This window comes from Chroicocephalus ridibundus, chromosome 6, assembly GCF_963924245.1.
Source record: "Chroicocephalus ridibundus chromosome 6, bChrRid1.1, whole genome shotgun sequence".
NCBI lineage: Eukaryota > Metazoa > Chordata > Aves > Charadriiformes > Laridae > Chroicocephalus > Chroicocephalus ridibundus.
The window spans coordinates 23,532,190-23,553,149 of NC_086289.1; the positions used below are offsets into that span (position 1 = coordinate 23,532,190).

Sequence of the window (20,960 nt, forward strand, 5' to 3'; positions counted from 1 at the left end):
AGGAGCCTGAAGTCACAAAGATACAACACTCCTACAAGTTTACATGAAAGTAGGTGGCTGAACAGAGGTGACAGACCGCCCCATAGGCAGCAGGAAGCCTGAGTGCAGTCTTAATTAGGCACCAAAAACTGAAGAACACACACAACAGAGAAATTATGAGTTCTTATTTTGAATGTGAGAGACATCAGACAGATCTGCATTTTACTAGATATGAGACAATGAGATATCAAATGCAAGACATAAATTAAAAGGACACCAGGATCTGTTAATTCTACTGCTCACAAAACTGCTTGATGTCTGACAGCAGGATACCACTGATTTATCTTCTCTTTGTCCTTCAGTGTTTCCACCATCCACTCTCTAGTAATACAGACAAGCATATGCTCACCATCTGGGTCTGTGGACTTGATTAATCCTGTAGCACTTGCCATATATTGATTTTAGTCCTTTTCTGCAACCAGTCAAGCTCCTTCTACATTTAAAAATCCAGGCTTTCATGAGACAACTGTTACCTTCCATGCCTTATGTCATCTGCTGATTAATACACAGCAATGTCTGCTGAATCCTCAGGCCATCCTTTAAAAATGGTATTATTGCTATTTCCTGTTACTGCTTCCTAGGTACGACCCACTCAAGAGAAACAAAATACATTTTAAAAGCTTCACTAGCAGGAGTTTGCAGTTGAAAAAGCTGATAGGAAGACAATGGTGATGCACCTCCTCAATCCAGGAACCCACCTCCCTCCCCCGTGTCCCACACACACCTGGGTTTCTGTGTGAAGAAAGACCAAAGAAAAGCTGCAAGGTGTCCCAGCCAGGTCCCAGCTCTGGGTAGTAGCAGTTTTGGGGCTGTGGGGTGCCCCACAGCACATACTGCCTGTTCTGTCTAGATGCAGTCAGAGGACAAGATCCACTGACAGAAGAGAGGAGGGCTGGGATTTTTAATCATCTGTCTCCTCACCAGTCATATAACATTGAGGTGGAGAGGACATTTGATTGACATATGTTAGTGTTTAAAGCACCACGGGTGAAAATATAGAGGTAGTCCTGTTAGATTCAGAAGCCCAGTGAAACACTACTACCAACTTAGCCAGTTAGCTAATCTGACATCACGAGCCATTAATAGTTATGTTTTCTGTTCTATTCTTAGCCAATTGTGCAGTCACCTTACAGTAGTCCTATCTCATCCATATTTCTCTCATTGGAAAAGTCATGTGGAACCATATCAGATATCTTACAGAAGCCAACATATACTGTGTCCACCTTATTTCTTTAGCCACAAAGTCTTATCTTACTGAACAGGTCAAAGACTATCTCTTTTTCTAGTTTTTGTTAGTCCATGTTGTTTTTACTGATCATTTTGTTTTCCACAAAGTGTGCTCAAAAGAACTACTTTGGTCACCGAACTGAAGGTAAACATTTATTATTTTTTTTCTTATCCCCAGAGCCTGTGTCTGTAAGAAGGGTGCTATTCTTGGTCTCTTTCCCTGAGGCCCTTCCCATTATTCCAGATTATTTATCGAGGACTGAGGGCCATTCTGATACAATTTTCACTAATTCCTTACATTTCACCTCTACAGAGAATATGATTCAGCCTTGTCATTTCATTATAGTCAGTGTATCAAGATATGCTGAATCTACTCGCCCCCTTTCCTGCTCCTATTTCATTTATACAAAGGGCTTGATTCTCGGCTAACATAAGCGGTAGGTAACATAAATCTTTACAGATTTCACAACAAACTCTTCCTACAATGGATTTAAGTGAGACTGAAGAATGATTATTTGCATGTTTACAGTTTTCTCCTTCCTAGCTGTAACTTTCTCTCACCTTTGTTGAGCAATGACTCTGTTGTTTAATTACCCCTTGTCAAAGTCCTTTTATGCCTCACCCTTTTATGCCTCTCCCTCCCCTATCATTATCACTTTGTCTCATTTCAGTGTTGCCCCTGAGCAGACTTGTCCCAACCCTGTCAGCAAGTCCCACATCACTTCCAGAACTGATGGAAACAACATTGAACAGGCAGAGGGATTCCCATTGCCTGTTTGCATTACGATTTCTTTCAACTCAGCTCTCAAAATCCTGGAACCTAGAAACTATCAGCTTGGTTAAGGGTTGTATTTATAGTTGTTTCAGTGTGATCACCTTGAGATCTGAATTATTGGCAAAAGGCAAAATTTTGGCTTAATCTCATTGTTCCACATCAGCCTTACACATCATAAGTCACTCCAGATGTGCATGTGCAAGGGCAGGCTATGTTAACTTCATGTGTGTGGCAGCATATTCTGAAAAATAACTAGCTGAGGCTCTGCAAGGACCATGGAAGTGTGAGCTTGGAAGAGAACTGCTGATGCTGTTTCACCAGCAGCAGGATGATGAATGACCTCTGACCATGTCTGAGGAACTGTGACCCAGAGTCAGAGTCCCTGCACTGACAATAATAACACAGAGAAGTAATGTCTGAGTAACTGATAGTTTAAAAAAGATACTCAAAATGGCAACAAACGAAAGTATGTACCTTTTCATTTCAGGGATTGCATACAGCTTTCCTCCAAACACTTTCACATACCAAAGATCTTTCCCCTCCCAGAGATTATTATATGCAGCTCGATTTTTCTTGAGCTAACACATGTTCAGCTAAATCCACGTCTCTGTCGGGCTCTGGGGCAGCAGGATAGCATTGAAGTACAAAGGGGAAGCAGACCAGAGCTCTATCAGCTTTACTTTCAGTGCTGCAACCCACAGTATCTGCACTGAAATGCTGGACAAGAGTGATGCCCAAGGGAACGATGCTGGAAGTCTCCAGTAAGCATACCTGAGGAACATGGCCAATTACTTGTGACAATTTCTGAGAAGACAGAAGGAAAAATTCATCCACACTAGCCAAACCAGACAATACTATCTGTCTTCTGCCCAAACAGTTAATATATCAGCCTGAAAATATCACCTCTGTGCTTTTGATAGAAGAACGTAAACTGAAGGCATAAGCTCAAATGTTGGCCTCAAGCCTAAAACTGGAGGAGAAAGAGAAGAGTGTTTATCTCTCTGTTGTCTTCTATGATAAATGCCTTCCATGCTGCAGAGAATTAAAAACTGATTGTTGGTTATCAACTGGGATATTCTTCAGCAAAAGCATACAACTAGACTGCGTACACCAGTGTACGTAAATTGATTTCCCAAGTGGAGGCAATTTCCAGTTTAATGCGTGTTGAAGTGAGATCAGACTCTCCATCTGTGATTCAAGCATGGAGGCTGTCGTCCTTGTTTTCCTAGTGGTTGGCTGCTCGCTGAGTAGCACGGGTCAAGGGTTATTTAGCATTGCTTCATACTGATAGGAACAGACTTCCTGTAAGACGAATAGTTCAGGCAATTAATTTTAATCTCCTGGTCTGAGCAGAATGCTTTTCTATTTTACTTTAAAGCACGTAGGATGGGGACAGTTGACTACTATCCTAAACCTTTCAGTCTTCTAGACTGCAGTGAATGACAAAAGCAGTAAGCTAGCCTAACAGTCACGTAACTGTGATCATTACAGATACAACTGTCAAAGCTGAAAGCCAAGAAGGAAATGTGGTGCAGTAAGTTCAAACCACCATTCAGGTACTTTATCTTGTTCACAGCTCCTGTGGCCTATACTGATTGTAACAGGCTGATACATGGCTTGCTGGACTCCCTCTCTCTGTAGGGAAATGTGACTGCAGTCACTCTTAGAGGAGGTAATCTGTATGACCCCCAATGAATAGGCCACTTATTTATAAGCATCCTATCTCGTCAAGTGATGCCGCCGTACATCCGCTTTAAACAAGAAGGATTTCCTTTTCTGATATGGAATGTAGTAACTTTGATGACTCTGCACAGGCAGCCAGGTCCATATAAAGCAGAGGAGAAAATTTCCCCACCCATTTTTCCCTCCCTTTCCCGACCGTACATGGAGAAGCTCTTGATCCTAGGAACTAAAAATAGTCCAGTGGATAAGTTTAAATTGAGATATTTTGAAGCACTTCTTGCACTGACACAAATTCCTACAGTGTGATAGCAAGTTAGGACTAGACTGCTGTCCTGGTATGTCTGTCTTCTGTTAGCAATTGGTATTTCCAGTTGTGAGAAAGATGGGGGTGAAAATACAGTGCACCTTAGAGAGCACAGGTGGCTGAAGAGAATTAGCCTTGGCTACAGATGGATCCCAAGCCTCTGAGGGTGGAGTGAGCAGAAGAGGACACTGCAGGAGCTACAGGGAACCAAAGAACCTCGCTAGGAATTACTTGTGACAACTATAGTCTGATTCTCCCTGCCATAAGCTCCCACTTTCCCCTAACCTCCTAAAACTCATTCAGATTTTTTTATTTGTATTTTCTGTCTTGTTATCTCTTCCTTTCCTTCTGCACTGTCCAAGCAGCACAGAATTAATCTCAGGAAGGGATGTGGCTTGGCCCTTTACAGTGATGATGAACTGAGGCCCTAAAGATCCCAGTTTCATCAGGGATTAATCACCTCTTTAAAGAGAGCGAGTTACTGTTTTGGTAGGAAGGAAACAAATTTATACTTTTGTTTCTTCAGATTAGGCAAAATATTGTCTATTCACAAGTGTGAATGCTCTCCTGTAGTTCATTTAAAGTACAGAAGAGTCCCCGTTTGCTGGCTGTTCTCTTGCCCCACAGAGCAAAACACCAGGGTGCATAGCAGCCACTGCGTATCAATGAAGACTTGAAATCCTATTACTTGTAGGGCAAGTTCCCCACATTTGGATGGTGTGTGGCTCCCCACTCTGCCCCACTAGTCTGCATCAGCAATGTTCTGTGTGGTTTTTGAGGCATGTCCAAGTCATGTGTCCTGTGGAGGGCTGGAGTGATGTACGTGCTTATCCCACCGGCTGGAAAAAATGAGCCAATACCAATATGCAAACAGGGCAAGGAACTTTGGAAAGAGACAGGCCCAAACCTCACTGCAAGGGCTGTTGCCTTTCTAAGGAGCTTTAAAGCCTGGTGTTTTTGCTGGGGAAGGAGAGGCACAGCTCAGCAGCTGACAACATGCAGGGCATTGCGAAGTAGCACCATCAGCTACTGCTCCCTCTTCTCTGTGCTTACTTTGCTCCACCCCACCCACTGGCAAATGGGTGTACCGATTTGTACAGCCTTGAGCTTTTGGTACTTGCCGCCACACTGTGTTCTGCTCCCGGAGTCAAATCCTTCCCTAGTGTAAATAAGTGAGCTCCATTTGCTTCTGTGTTACTGTGATGCAAAGCAGATGTTAGACAGCAGTGTCACCTCCGGCAATTGCCACATGATGTGTATCCTTGTAGCAAAGGCAGGGAAAGGAGCTGTAGTTGTTAGGAGTTGGTGGAGTCGATGCAAAAAAATCCATGTACTGGAGAAATGTCAATCAGATGAAAATTAAGAGAAAATGAATCAGTAACAATCAGAACATCAAGACTGATCACCCATCATGGTGAGACTAGGAAAGATGTTGGGGGAATATGGTAAGCATTTACTAGTTTCACTGATGATCTTGAGGACACTATACAGTCAGCCTGGATCAGATTTGCTAAAAACGTCAGAAACAAAGGAAAATCATACAGAAAAGGGCAGGCAGGGGGGCTGAATCAACTTGCCTATGAGCTGGAAAGCTCAGAGCTGCATGGAGTGAGGACAATGGTCTACAAAAGCTCTAGAGATAGGAAATAAACAGCAGAGCTACAGATCTTAAGTTTGAGAAAACCCAAGAGCTGACAGTCAACAGCAGTCATACTGAGATCCTCGCAGGGCAATAGTGCTGTGAAGACTGTCAGTTGCTGCTCTCGGTGGTGTGCAAAAGAATTATTATGTATCTCTACTCTTGTACAGGGATTTCAATTATTCATCTAGAAATCTGATGTTTCTAGATACTTACCTAGAAATACTATACTTGCAATTCTGTTTGCCTGAGGTGCAGGGACAGGCGGGAAAGGGAGAAAGTCTCTGTAGCTTAAAAATGACAGTGAAAAGTTAGAAAGAATGAATACAAAGGACAAGAGAAATACTCCTAAAATTGGAGAAAACATAAGAGCAGGCATGAGAAAGGAGTACATTCTAGAAAGAGAAGGTGAGGAACCATCTGGGTAACAGTCCCAACAAACCAAAAAGGAGTTTTTCACATTCTTATGGTGCGGCGGTGAGAGTCACAATGGAGAAAGCTATGGCAAGACAAGAATGGTGTGCTGAGCAAGTGCACTGGGAATATGGTTAGACACATAGTGCTCCAAAAGGCAGACATCTGATTAGATAGTCAGAAGGGTTCTTAAATGCCTGCTGTGTATATATCAAGCCCCAGGCTCCCATGACTAATCAGACAAGTCACCTACTGTAGTTAACAGATTTTAAAAGCTTGCCTAACTTCTAACCCATTTCATGTTCCTGTTTAGCAAAACACAGGGGTCTCCATGTCCCAGAGTAGGCTACCGTGCTGTTGGTAAGCTAAGGAAAGGTGGAGAAACAGAGCTTTAAACTCTGATAGCTCCATGGGAGCCTGTAGCAGCTGTCGGAACTGAACCAATGCAAGCACAAACATCCTTGCCAAGGCTACATCTTTCTGGCAAGAGATGCTGTACCATGTGCCTCCCATGCCGATAACTTCTCTGCAGGCAGCTTCCCCACAGAGCCAGTGCAGCTCAGCAGCCTCACATCCTCCTGTTTATTCCAGGTGTAGGTGCTCCTTAGCTCTGTTCACCACATAATGAAAACCTTCCATCCCTCTTCCTTCCCTGCTTCCTTCCTTCACAGAGTTACTGGCTGCTGACTGTGACTTTTGTTTTAATGGCTGCTGAGCTCCAGCATGATCAGGACATAGAATTTTGCCTTCGCATTTACTGCCAAGATTCCTAACCCAAGAAAAGGCCAAGCTGGCCATGTGAGTTGCCATCTATGGCAGAGTAACTCTTACATAAGGACACCCAAGGCCAAACACAAACCACAAGCGGGGTGAGCGGTGGGGGGTAATAGGAGAATAAAATATTATCTCAGTCTGCAGTGCTTCTGGGAACCCTAACTCTAGCTGGCAATAGAGTTGCATCATCTTCTGCCATGGGATATTATTTTGCCATCAGAAATGCTCTGCATTAAATACATGGCTTTCCTGAGAGACTTCTGTACTGACGCTGTCCATGGAAATAAGTCTTGATGTAAAGCAATTACTCATCCACTGCTAGGGCTATCAGGTGGCAGGGAGCAGCTGAACATGCCTTTCTCAACATTCACCTCATGCTTGTACATTATTCAAAGGGGAAAAAAATAGCTCCATCCTCAGGGAGGCTGAAATTGCTACTTACTTTGCTGTCCTAAGGAAAGTGAGTGCTAAAGACTACGAAGAAATAGTACAAGGCACCAGGTCAGTTGTACTGCCTAGCAGGGCCAGACATAAGAGACCCAACCGAGTCTGTCCTCTCAACGCAGGGCAGAGCAGTAAGACAGTGCCCTGCCTGATGGAAGCAGCCTAGATTTGAAAGTTACCCCTATAGGATCCTTTAGGCAGAACAGATAAAGGAATGTTTAGCCCAAGGAAAAGAGAAAAGAGAGGCTTAACAATTGCCTTGCAATATTATTTGGCCTGGGGAAAAATGTCTAGCATTTGCGGCAGAGAATCAGAAGTTAGAATCTGTGTACTTTATTTCTGATTCAGTCTAGTAACTTTTCTGTGTCTCTGTTTCCCATTCTGTCTCCCAGCTAAGTCACTTTTATAAAAGCCACTTTATTTCTACACTCAGAGAAGTGTAAATTAGTCAATCATACTGCACACTGAGGTAATCATATGAAAACAAGTTTTTGATTACCTTGCTTTTAATATTACTGGGTAGATCACAACTGTGAAACCAGGTAACATCTTGTTCTGCCTTCATGTTGGGTTTGAAATACTCCATGTGTAGCAGAAACCAGGAAAGATATTCACAATTAAGGTCACTTCAGGTCCATCACCCATGTACCACACTACATTTTTCAGTACTTTATTCCACCTGGAAAGGTCTTTACTAATAGGGATCCCACTACAAGGAACTGTTGCAACAGCTGATTTAATAGCTCCTGTCTGTCGTTGCTGGCAGCCCTTCACGGCCGATACCTAAAAAGTGATAAATTCTACCAGAGCTCATTAGCTGCTGCCAGGCATGGACACCTTTGCTGGAGGAAGTGCCTGCAGAGAAAACATCCTCCAAAAGTCGATGTAGACAAGTCCCTCCCTGAGCTTGACAGGGTGAGAGAAATGAATGAGCTACTGACAACACTCTTTTAGGGCTATGCTGACTGAAAATTATTTCTACTTGGTCCTTAATCATGTATAATACTACATGCCTCTGTGCCCATGGAGAGCTGAGCTGAACAGGGGGCTCCTCAGCAGCCCCTCGGAATGAGCACCCTGTGCTTGGACACACAGACAGCTAAGGAGCAAACTGAGCTTCTGTGAGATCTCTGAAAGTCCAGGCCTGGGAAATCTAACCCCCAACCTCTCTCCTGACACTGAGTCTTCTTCAGCCCAAAGTGTTGAAGAAACCAGTGACCTCCACCCCGTGTCCAGCACATAGAGGTGCTAGAGCACACAGAGGTTGTGTGTCTGCAGCTTCTACAAGTGACTCCCAGATCCTAGACCCTTTCTCTCATCTGTTCCTTGGGACATCTTGGGTGAGGTAGACCCCAGTGCCAAAGCTGCAATAGGAAGCCCCAGTCCCTGGAGATCTGACTGGACTGTGCTTCTTCCCAAGCTAGAGGAGCTAACCTACTTGACATTTGCAGGAATGAGGCTTTTGGAAGGAGATGCAGTGTAAGAAGAGGGCATGGGTAAGTGGCAGGGTGCAGAGGACTTACTGGCCTGCTTGGCTTTCTCTGTGTACGTGGTGGTTAGGTCTTCATCAATTGGGTGCTCCACTGGCCCCACCATGGGGATGAGATGACGTTCCGCTCGGATAGCCTTGGTGGCATGTGGCAGGAGCATCGCCTCTGGAGAAGGCTCCCGTCCTTCTGTTGATGGTGGCCGCAACTGTCCCTCGCTCTCTGAGAATGGAGTGTCTGTGCGGCTGCCAGGCAGGCAGCTAATCTCCCTCTTGGCCACCCCGCCGGAGGCGGCTACCTCAGCCACCCCCTGTGCAGCAGCCTCGGGCATGCTCTCGTAGCCGCTCTGTTCGGACAGGGACACCTCATCCTGAGGCACATCTGCCTTGCTGTTGGTGCTGTCAGGCGGGGAGCGTGGGCTCTTCTTGCGAGCCCGGCGGTGCTTCTCCTGGGCCGCGTTGTCAGCATCGCTGTCTGTCTCACCATAGTAGGCCTCACTGTCCGGCGGGGAGGTGAGGCTCTCCAGGTGCCTCTGTGACCTCCGTGGCTGCGAGGGCTGTGCAGTGGCCGGGGCTCCTGATGATTCAGAGCTGAGTAGCTGCGCCGGGGGACTGAGCGGGGATGGTGGGGAGAGCACTCGCTGCCCTGGAGAAGGGGAGCGCTGAAGCCGTGGGCCGGTCTGGTCCCCACCAACTATCCTGTGGGGAGAAGGAAAGGGGGTGAGCAAGGTCTGGTTGGTGGGGCTGAGCTGGAAGGAAACCACCACATGTGAGAGAGGGATAAGGATTGAGCCAGTGTTTCAGGTGTCTTTCAGGTGGTACAGACACCTGAAGAGCAGGCTTATCTCTGACATCAGCTACATGCGCTCATCCTGATCTTCTGCTTCACACACTTGAAAATCAGAATGCCCCAAGCGCATAAAAATCTACGGAGCCAGCTTAAGCAGCTCCCCAGGCATTTCTCCTGGGGAGGTGAATTCCTGCATAGCAAACATTCCCCAGGACAGTGGGACATACCCCTACAGCCTGCTGCTTGCCGGGCCGGGACCGGGCGGGTGGTGCCCCAGCCACCACACTGCACTCCAGGTGCTCCTGCAGCTGGGACTGCACCCTGGAGCTCTGTCAGCTCTCCAGATCCTGGCACCCCCCAAACTGCTTTAGTTCAGAGTGTGCTCCAAAGAAAGAAGCTGGTGCTGTTTGTTTGCCCTGACCTCTATGTGGGAGTAAATAGCAAATACTTAGGAGAAAAAGGCCCAAGTGTTTTTTGAGGGTGGGACTCTGCTATCCTGTGGTAGGAGTCCACCCTGATGTGTGGCCTGCTTGCTGTGGGACTGCTTCACAAGCTAGCTACCAATGCCTGGCTTTTGACAGCCGTACTTCAGTCATGCCAGCCAGCCCAATCCATGATGGCATTCGCCTTTGGCTTAGGCATAGCAACTTCTAGCCTGTAAGTCAGCTGGAAGGATGACTAGAGTAGGGGCAGGGCAGGCTGGGGCAGTCAGCCCGATTGCTGGCTGCCAGAGGGAGGGAGAGCTGGCAATGCTGATGGGGAAAGAGCCAGCTCTGTCCTCCCTCTCCTCAGGAGTGAGTCTGGATTTCAGTGGCAGCTTGACTCCAGACCTCACAGATGGGGCTGGGACCTTCTTCCTTCCCTTGCTGGAGTCACCAGGGCATGTTAGAGTTACAAAGGAGCATGCATACTGGGAAGCCAGGCAGACGGCATTGCCTCTGTAAAGCTGGGGAATTCATGACTTGGATTCCAATTCTAAACTGTGAAAAATTTATACTCATGTCAAATAAAAACCTTTGTGGAAGCTAAGGGTGGGACAATTTCTCTGACAATTTATATTGTTAGCAATATTTGCTATTATGAACTCTCACTGGGGAACAAACTCAAAGCTCCCCAAGCGAAACAGAACAGTCCTTCCTCTTTTTTAAACACTCGGCCAGATAACTGAAAAGCATTACTGTTTGTAAGCCAGTTTCTCTTGTTCTGCACTGTCAGGTCAGAATCTCTCTCCCACCCTCTCTTTCTCTGTTCAAACACATCCTGCACTGACAGAAATACACGTGACCTTGCACGCTCCAGACTCATCCAGCTACCTCCCCTTTCTGAACGGAACTGATTGTTTTCTCTGGGAACATAAATATGAAGTGGGAATAGAGCAATAGATAAAGCAGTATTTGATGAGTCTTCCACTACCCCAGGATGAAGCCAACTGGTTACGCTATTTCCAGACCATCCAACATTGGCTCCCAGAGGGCTGCAAGAAGCCTGCCTTTGTCACTTTGCTAATTCAAAGTGTGCTGATTTTGGCCCATTGGAATTTGCCCAGGCACCTGTTGGCTGCAGATAGGCTCCGATGGGGTGAGATAAGGCCTTGGCAAGGGACCAGGAGCTATTCTGGACACCTTGTGCAGACCTCACTCATCCCACTTAATCACAGCTAGGGTATAGGGTGAGCACATCAGATGGCACCGGCACTTTCCCTGAAGCCAAGGGGAAGATCCTACATGTTCAGGCTTTCCTCCTCTGAGCGCTGCCCACCTCTGTCCCTGCTTTACAGATGCCAGCAACCAGCGTGGCTCTCCCTCCAGCCTGCTCACACTGCTCTGTCTTTTCAGGGCTGTAGAACATCACATTTCCCTGCCCTCTTCACCAAGGTCTTATTTCCTGAGGGTGTCTTCTGTTTTGGCAGTAGTGTGGACTAGCTGGGACCTCACACAGCTTTGCTGTCTTCATCTTTATATGATTCATTTGCAGCTTGGCCATCATTCAACGTGCACTGAGGCACTGAGTTAGCTTAGCACAGGTAGAACCAGGGATGTTACTGGGACCCTTTTTGTGCTTAAATTTGAGCCTGGTCTCCACTATTCTGCTGGACTACGGACTGCAGAGATATTTCTTCCTGTAAAAAGGGACTCAGCTACATACCTCTTATCTTTCTGGAAGTCAGTTCACACCCTGTTGGACTACAATGGCCTGCTGTAGTAAATACTCAGGTAATCTTTTATCCAATCCAAAACAATTATCCAATATGTAGTCAAATCCATTTCTACAGAACAGTTATTTAGGCATAATGATCTGGAGTCTCTATTAATTGCTGAGATGAACTGCCCTATGGCATCTGCTTGCTTGGAGCCTAAATTGCTCGTTGTCCTGAGCGTTGCCCTCACACTGCAACCATTTCCCTCCAGCCTGAGGGGCAGGGAGGTCTGGGGTCAGTTCAGCCCCAGGGCCAGGCACTCTGGAGAGCAGCACAGAGACAGTGCAAAACTTTTGGATGGCCACATGTGAGCCATGGGGAAGTCCTCCTAGTACATCTTGCAGTATGGAGAAACCAAAGGCATCCTGCCGGCCTTCTTTCTGCTAGGTATGGATAGCTGCTGCGCTGGATGAAGCTGCCCTGCTGCCTGCACTTCCACAGCACCAGCACTAAGGAGCAGGTTACCTTTTCACACGGATGTTGAGCATGCCATTGGAGGAGTCGATGATCTGCATGGCAGTAGCATGGGAGAGGCCAGCACATGACTTCCCGTTGATAGATATCAGCACATCATTTTCCCACAGGCCTCCGCGGCATGCTTTGCTTCTCTTTCGGATCTGGAAAAATGGAAGAGAGAAGCTAGGGATGAAAGCAAGAACAGCAACTACTTAGTTCAGTTTCTTGTCTCCTGCTGGCCCTTCTTTTGCTCCATGCCTGATAGAATAAAATAAGGCCTAAGACTACTGTGCTGCCAGGGTGAAGAACCAGTCCTCTTGGGTGAGCCCTGGCTGTGCCTTTCGGTCTCTGTATTCCTGTTAATTCCAAGAGCCACTCTGCTGAGCATAGGCCTGACCTGATCATCAACCCAATTCGAGTCCTTTAGTGCAGATGAAAGACTCAAGAACACCGACGTGCTCTTATTCTCTCATTCTCTACCTCCTAAATTGCTTAGGGAGTCTGTGTCCCAGAGAGGGAACAGGAACTCTTTCCAGACTTCCTGTACATGACTGTGTGTCCTTCTGCAGGCCCCTACTATGCCTCCTTGGTATGATCCCTGACACTCACACAGAGCCCTGGCAGGTACCATCCTCAGGGAAGCTGACATCGGGGAGAGATGATGGCTCTGAGACACTTCCTGCTATCAAGCATTTCTGCTCTAATGGCTTTGGCCAATGTATTTCTGGACATCTGCATCAGGCTGTATGGCATCCTGTTACACAAGCGTAAACTTGGAGTAAATCTTTAGCCTTAACAGGACCTGTGTAGGACGGGCATTGCTGGATCTGAGAATGGAGCCTGGGTCTCTAGTTACAGGCTAGTTCCTAGATCTGGCCTCTTGTGGGCATCTTACACCAAGTGTTTCCTCTCCTTTTTGTTCCATCATCCATCAGTTAAACTTCCTACTGAAAACCCCAACCCAGCCTAGCCTTCCTGTTAGGGCAAGCAAGCAAAACAAATGCCCACTCAGCCCCAAACTGCAGACCTCTCCCATATAGGCAAGCAATGGGATAGTCTTGTAGGATGGCTTACTTAGCATCCATAATGCACTCATTTTACACATAAAAGAGTAGCTGGGTCAGGCGGAATCAGGCGCAAGGTAGTAATATGCTGGACCCCTGCTGGCTCGTGTTGGGCAGGCAAGAGCAGCACTACCCCATGTACTAACCCCATGCAGCGCTACAGGATTGGGGCAGAGTGGCTTGAAAGCAGCCCGGCAGAAAAGGACCTGGGGGTGTTGGTTGACAGCCGGCTGAATATGAGCCAGCAGTGTGCCCAGGTGGCCAAGAAGGCCAACAGCATCCTAGCCTGTATCAGGAATAGTGTGGTGAGCCGGACTAGGGAAGTGATCATCCCCCTGTACTCGGCACTGGTGAGGCCCCACCTCGAGTACTGCGTTCAGTTTTGGGCCCCTCTGTACAAGAGGGACATTGAGGTGTTGGAGCGTGTCCAGAGAAGGGCTACAAAGCTGGTGAGGGGTCTGGAGGACAAACCTTATGAAGAACGACTGAGGGAGCTGGGGTTGTTTAGCCTGGAGAAGAGGAGGCTGAGGGGAGACCTTATCACCCTCTACAACTACCTGAAAGGAGGTTGTAGAGAGATGGGGGCTGACCTCTTCTCCCTGGTGACAAGTGATAGGACGAGGGGAAACGGGTTCAAGTTACGTCAGGGGAGGTTTAGATTGGATATTAGGAAACACTTTTTCACTGAAAGAGTTATTAAACATTGGAATAGGCTGCCCAGGGAGGTGGTGGATTCACCATCCCTGGAGGTGTTTAAAAAAAGGGTAGATGGGGCACTGAGGGACATGGTTTAGAAATGGCTTTTGTCAGGGTAGGTTAAAGGTTGGACTCGATGATCTTAAAGGTCCCTTCCAACCTCAGCAATTCTATGATTCTATGATTCTATCATTCTACTCCCAGGTCAGCCTGCCAGCAGGACTGAGAGGTGTTGGGGAAGAAGATGGAAAAAGGAGGGCTATGCTCCGAGTTGTCTGTGTGTTCACTGGCACTTTATCACTCTGTAGCCTCTCCAGCTTGACCCCAAATTTTGCCTGCATGCTTAAAATAGAGACTGGCTCATCCCAGCTGCCACATCCATCAGCCTCTGTCATTTTAGTCCTTTATCTCCCTCCTTGTTAATATAAGCCTGGAATGAGAACGTGTGGGTCTGTAATGAACTACTGCTGAAGAACCACTTTTCTGCTGTTACAGTATAAATGCTGCTTCCTGATACTCCCTCAACACGCAGCTGTTAACTGAAAGAGATAGCAGACACATTTTCCAGTGCTGCCTACCGACACAGCAGCTAATGCAGAGAGTTAGGAAGTTGAAGAGAGGTTAGAAGGAGGGACTCCTTCTGGTATTCCCCAAAAGGCCAACTGCTGCTCCACGGCCAAGTGCTTGGTGCTCAGCACTGGATGGAAACACACTCGCCAGTATCTCTCCCAATTATGGAGCGAGGGGACTAGGGGTTAAAGGCTGTTAGCAGGTGCTCAGAGCATTCCTCACATCCCATCGTACTCCTCCATGCTCACTGAAACCAACTGGATGTGGGCCGGTGACCACCCAGAGCAGAGCCAGTAAGCTTCCTGCAATCCTCTGGTCCCACAGTCCTGCAGGACTTTGCAGGCAAGTGTCTGGGATTCCCAGGCAGGGAGGGTCAGGCTGTGCTCACAACACTGCCGGCTGCTGCTTCAGGCATCTTTAGATCAGAGTAGGCTGGTGGGGTGCAAGCTGCCCCATGCGGGCTGAGCAGTGTGAGCAGGCAATGCATTTCTTTCGTGGTTAGTAAAGATGCTGGCTCTGGCTTGGTCTGTGCTCAGATTTTACAAAGGTGGCAAAAGGCCCACACAGTAAAGCAACTATAGTTACTTCAGTGCTGTTGCAAAAGCCTGCAAACTAGCTCTATAATCCAGGAGGGGATTTCTTGTCTCCATCCCTCTTTGGGAAAACAGGACCAGGTCTCTTCCAGTGCAGGAAGAGATCTACAGAGTCTGAAAATAGCATGTAAATGTTCCTGGCTGTCAGTCTCCCACAGGTTTATAAGGCCCTCCCTGGAAGTTTACGAATCTACTTCCCAGGGCCAGAGGGAAACAAACTATTCACAGCTTCACTTTAATGACAAACCCCTACCCTACTGCATTTGCCAGGGAGGAAAGCAAAAGGGTTAAAGGCAGAAGAGGACTGTGCAGGGAGAGAAGGAAGAAAGCACTTCATACAGAAAGGATGGGACTTAATCCACGACCAGGACAGCAGGGTGCAGTGTGCAGAAGGCTGGACCTTCTGGTCTAGACAGAGACCAGCACAAGGCTGCCAGTTTTCATATGACTGTGAGCACAGTGCTGTGGAGACCTTTAATGACAACCCATAGCCTGCACATCTCAGCGAGGGCAGTACTGAGCCTTTGAGGCCCCAGGCCAGGCGGCTGCCCAGTCCGAAAGCCAGGCGTGCTGCCCACCCTGAAGGTCAGGCTGCCCTCCGGCTCAGCCACTTGCTCCCCATGTCCAAAAGATGCCCTCTCCTGGGCAGCCAGTGAGCCACATGAAGCGTCAATAACAGGGATCTTCCGCTTAGGCTGCGGACAGGTTGGAAGGTGTCACTCAGCAGCTGTTCTGAAGAGATGGGAAAGTATGGGAAAAGCGGCATTTCAAAGAGAAATCCTCTCTGCTTCCTGTAGGAGATCCCTGGAGAGCCTTCATGTGTAAGTGAGAGGCAGCACCGAGGGGCCCTGACAAGTGGTCAGGGGTAGCCCTGGCCCTGGGACATTGCGCTCTCTGACCTCCTAGCACATGCTGTGAGGACTGACCACTCCTTTTCGGGGGGGAACCCCACAAATTTTCTGAGCCTCTTCTAACTAACTGCTTGTTACACTTTTCACTCTATGCCTCAGTGGACACACCTTGGCTCACATGGGAGGAATGTCCTGTTTAGATTCCATCTGGGTTTAGAGAATCCCTATTTCAGGGCCTTACTGATTTACACTACTGGAAATACAAATCAGTGTGGAAAACTGGAACTATAAAGTAATGAAACACATTTACTCAGGAGATTGTCCATCTCACTGCCCTCTCAGCAGGACTTCTGTTGTGACAGAAGAGCTCTTGTCAGACAGGTTTGGGTGACTGCAGCACCTAGGTACATGCACATACAGGTGCATGTTTTCTTTCATTACTTTGCCCTCTTATCATATTAGACAGGAGGGAAAGGACAGAAGCAGCTGAGGGGGGAGAAGGGTGAAGGTAACAAATGAGGAGGAAAGGAAGAAGTGAAGGTGTTGAAGGGAAGGCCGGGAAGGCCAGAGCTGGGATGAGGCTTTAGCAGTACAGTACGGGTTTCCTTGTACAGCCCTGGGGAGACAAAAGGACATGTGATTATTGGACGTGTCTCAGGGGAATTCGGCCTAGCTTTCGGGAACAGAATGCAAAAGAAGAGGGGGTCAGATGCAACTTGGCAGCATCTGCCCTTCAGTAGGGACTATATTTAGATAGTGGTATGTCGGGGTGAACACACACTGGGATGCTAAGAATAGAGTAATCCTGATAGTAACTCGGTGGCTTCACATCTTGCCTGAGTACAGCCCAGGGAACCAGTCTTGAAACTTTGCAACCACCCTCCCTGCTGGCCAGCATTGCTTCTTCATAAGAAAGGAAATATGCTGTGGGTAATCAGAAGTAGTTTGCAGTGACTTTTAGGAATAAGATGCAACAGGTTCATGCCATCTTCCCCCTTGCCACCCCAAGGCACCTCCCACCTCCTCTCATTGAGAGAACTCAGTCTATAAGGTACGAAGACAAATTACATTATCAGTCTTCCCCTAATTCCCTAAAATCTTTCCAGCAGCGACCTAGCAAATTTAGGCCAATTCAGAGTTGTATATTGAATACAATTCATCTTCCCATCCAGTGCCCCTTCTGCTCTCTGACTGCATGTCATCACACAGCTGCCCCGCTCCCTCAGCAGCTACAATGGCACAGGGTCCTGCAGTCCATGGCAACGTGGCAGTCTTTAAGTTTAATTACCAACCTTATGTGAAATGTAGTGCTGTCACAGGGTTCCCATGGAGAGGTAAGAACTGCCTTGTTGTAGTATAAGGCAGTATAAAGCATTACCAAAAGGGAGTGAACTCAGGGAGGAGCCAACCAGCATTTGGGTCTCCTCCTCCCAGAACCTCCTGCTCAGCCGAACCACAAATGCAGTAGCTGCTAGAAACAAATACCCTCCATCTCTTCTTTCTGAACATCGGTGTTGACATCATTTTGGTTACTGTAACGGTTTGTTCCTCCAAGGCCAGGGCCTAATCTTTACTTGTGCAAGGAAGGATACCCCTGTGGCTAAGGCACTGGAGTGGGATTCAGGAGACCTGGATGATTTTTTGTGTGACCTTGGAGAAACAAATCAGACTGCGAGCCATAAATTACAGTCACCTGGAAATCAGGACATTTTTCAACAGTTTTTTGCTCTGGATCTTAAATTTTCTTTGTTTCAGCTGCCCACCTGAACACAGAGATCCAGGAAGATACTTTTCCTATGCCTTCTCTATTAAGTATGTGAATAACATCACATCTTCATGGCAATGCCATATTTTTGTTGGAAGCTATTTACAGGAGAATGTTTACTCTAATCCATTATTATTAAACTAACCATTACAATTACACTTCTCTATTTAGTTCCCATAACTTCCTGACCAAACACCGTATTCCTGTTTAAGAGGTGACACTGGATGACTTGCCTCTTGGTAAACTGGGTCCGGTGTCTCTGCAGACCTACTTCACAGGTCATCCTCAGTGAAGCTTAATTAGGGAGTCTTTATAAGGAGAAAGAAGGGAGAGAACACACACTACACTTTCTGGGACGAACACAGCAAGGGAGGGTGGTGAAAGAAGGTATCTTGAGTGGCAGGACAGACTTGGGTGGCTCCTGAGCAAGGGGTTTAGAGATGAAACTTAGTATGGAAGAGGATGCTGGTGCTGGCATTAAGTGCATACAAGACTACTGTAATATGTTACAGCCTAGAGTGTACTGGTGAGGGGGATATTGCTATCCTAGTGTGGGAAACAGAACAACACCTTTGGAGCACTAGACTTAATTCTGATTTGTACCAGGGTATACGAGCTGATAAAAAAAAAAGGCAAGCAAGCAGGGGTTGTTAGTTTTCACTCTCTGTTGAAACCAAGTGCCTTAAAAAGAGCATTTTGCTGTGATAATACAAGGGGGAAGAGAAAAACAACCTCAAACAATCCACTTTCTTTGCCTAAGCAAAATGTTTAGCACAGAGCTCATTGCTAGAAGCAAGTATCTAGCCAGGGTTGGCTGCAGGTAGATAAAAAGAGGCTTTATCTCCACGGCCTTTTGTTACTTGATGGGAGATTAGCTGAAAAGTGTGTGAAGTGTAATACCAATGACAAGGAATAATGCCACGAGCACAAGAATAGATACTAAAAGTAATTGATAAGCATTTTACTCTCAATACAGTAAACAGCAGGATATCAAGGTTTTTTTATATGAAGCAAGGATTCAGAAAGAACAGATATGTTTGTCAAAAAGCAAGAGTCCAAGTGCCCACATCTAGCTGCTGGGACAAAAGGAATTGAATGTTCAGAAGATACATGTCCCTTGTAGGTCCTTTTCTAGAGGCTCAGCCTTGCTCCTTTTGACATAAAAGATTTTAGGATCAAAGTCTAAGGGAATTAGAGTTTATAAGCAAATCTAGCCACCAAAATGCCTCTTTACAGGGACAGGCACTGAACTAGGACAGGAGTGAGAATGCCTCGAACACAAGACAGAGTCATCCAGAGACATGGCTTCAGTCCTCCAGGACAAGGTGTTCTCAACCTTAGCACTGCATGCTGGTACTGGGCTCTAAAGGGCAGTGAAGATATGCAAGCTCTGAATAAAACCCTTGCTCAGAACAGAGGACTCTCTTCAGCTGCTACCAATTGTTGAACAATAGCAGTCTTAAGTATAATATGCCTCCACAGTACTTATGCTGAGAGAGGGCAAATTAGAAGAAGACATACCTACTATTATTTTGATAGAACGAGGATACAATGCAAGACAAAAAAACCACTTATGTTTGCAAAAAGTTATTGTACACAGCATTCATCATATTTGCAAGTGTGGGTTACTTTACCAAAACACAGCACTCACTAACCCTAAGAGTCTCTGAGCAATGCTCTGAGGAGGATAAGCACTGTTCTGCAGCAGCGAGGACAGGATCAGCCACAGGTATGGATCAGACAAGTACCCTGTTCACCTGAAGGATTCCATGGGACCTTTGTTACAGAGACCTTCCTGTGCCTCGCAGCATCTTTATAGGCATCTTGTAGGTATGAACGTAGAGGAAAAAACAGGCTTAGCCTTCACAGATGTATTCAGTAGTAGTTATAGCAAGTAGCATGTTGAATAATGCTGGTGAATGAACCTGAGCTCTGGACCACAATTGCCTGTAGCATTAAACTGTTGAAATGATGCTTAGCACATCTTCGGTTCAGGCCAGCTAATGCTCTCCAGAACACTTCCCAGGCACGGTTTGGGAGCTAGAACAGACCACTCCCCAAGCCGCTGCCTGTGGGCAGCTTGCATGCAGTCATCTTGCTTGGGAGAATAGAAGAGGGTAAGTGCTGGGCTTCTTTCCACTCTGTAGCAGCTGGCATCAGTGCCAGAGAGTGGTCCCAGGTACATTTAATGCACTAGGTATAGATGTAGCTTGTATGGTTTCATCACAATTGCTGACAGTCATCTGTCAAGAGGTTCCCCCAGGACTCCTGTCTGCTAATGGGCAAATAGGATGTAAAGATGAAACTGCCCAGACTCTTCACCTCTGCAAGGAGGAGAGGGAAAGCTTTTCTAGCAGTGTCCTTCAAACAGAAATCTTAGACAACCTGTGGAAGCAAAACGTATGGGGCAGAAACACTGTGGTCACATGGAAGAGGAGAAACCATTCAGGACAGTAACATATGAAAGACCAGGAGCCAACATCACACTTTGTCATAGGCATGATTGCCTCATGTCCTTTGGAGGGAAGCTAGGAAGCGAAAAAAAAGAATAAATACGGAGTGAAGTGGCTTGGGCAGTGAGAAAGGAATCATTTAACAAATGGTTAAAGATTATCTGAGAGTAAACATATAATATAAATCAAGATTCTAATAGAGGGAATGCATAACCACCGATCCAGTCCATCCACACAGTCTGCTCTCTATGCTTGTTTCGGGAAGGATTTACTGTGGAAGGCCATTTCCCTTGCAGGGGTGAGGCACAAGGAATTGTGAACCAGATCATAATCTGATACAATCAGCAATGATGACTTGCAACCATGATAATATGCTTTTCTGTTTAGGCCACCTGCTTATCATTGTCCTGGAGGTCCTTTTCCCCCATCTCTGCTGGGAAGGAAGGGCAGAGCTCCCCTTCCAAGCTCTGCACATTGCTCGCTGCTGTCCCAGCACTGTGCAGAGCTTGCAGCTTCTCAGCCAGGGAGCAGCCCTGGAGCCCCCGACATTCTCCCTTCATGCGGTGACTGCCGGGCCCAGCTGCTCCTTGGAAAGTTCCACCAGCGTCGCAGCCTGCGCTCCCTCGCTGGCAGCCAAGGGTGGCACCTGCCTAAGTGCCAACAGGCCATAAAACATATCCAGGAGCACTCCCAAAGCTGCTTGAGGCACTCCTTCCACAGCAGTGGCAGACATACTCGGC

General features: G+C 47.0%; 1 protein-coding gene across 1 annotated transcript in view; it reads right to left on the reverse strand.

The window, feature by feature from the left end:
* The window catches only part of SYNPO2L (synaptopodin 2 like), a 40,852-nt gene that overhangs the window by 13,283 nt on the left and 6,609 nt on the right, over window positions 1-20,960 (reverse strand). Inside the window, exons 2-3 of the mRNA XM_063339567.1 lie at window positions 12,238-12,389; window positions 8,823-9,484 (exon numbers count right to left, since the gene is read on the reverse strand). Of these exons, the coding sequence (XP_063195637.1) occupies window positions 8,823-9,484; window positions 12,238-12,389 (814 nt within the window). The remainder of the gene's footprint in view (window positions 1-8,822; window positions 9,485-12,237; window positions 12,390-20,960) is intronic.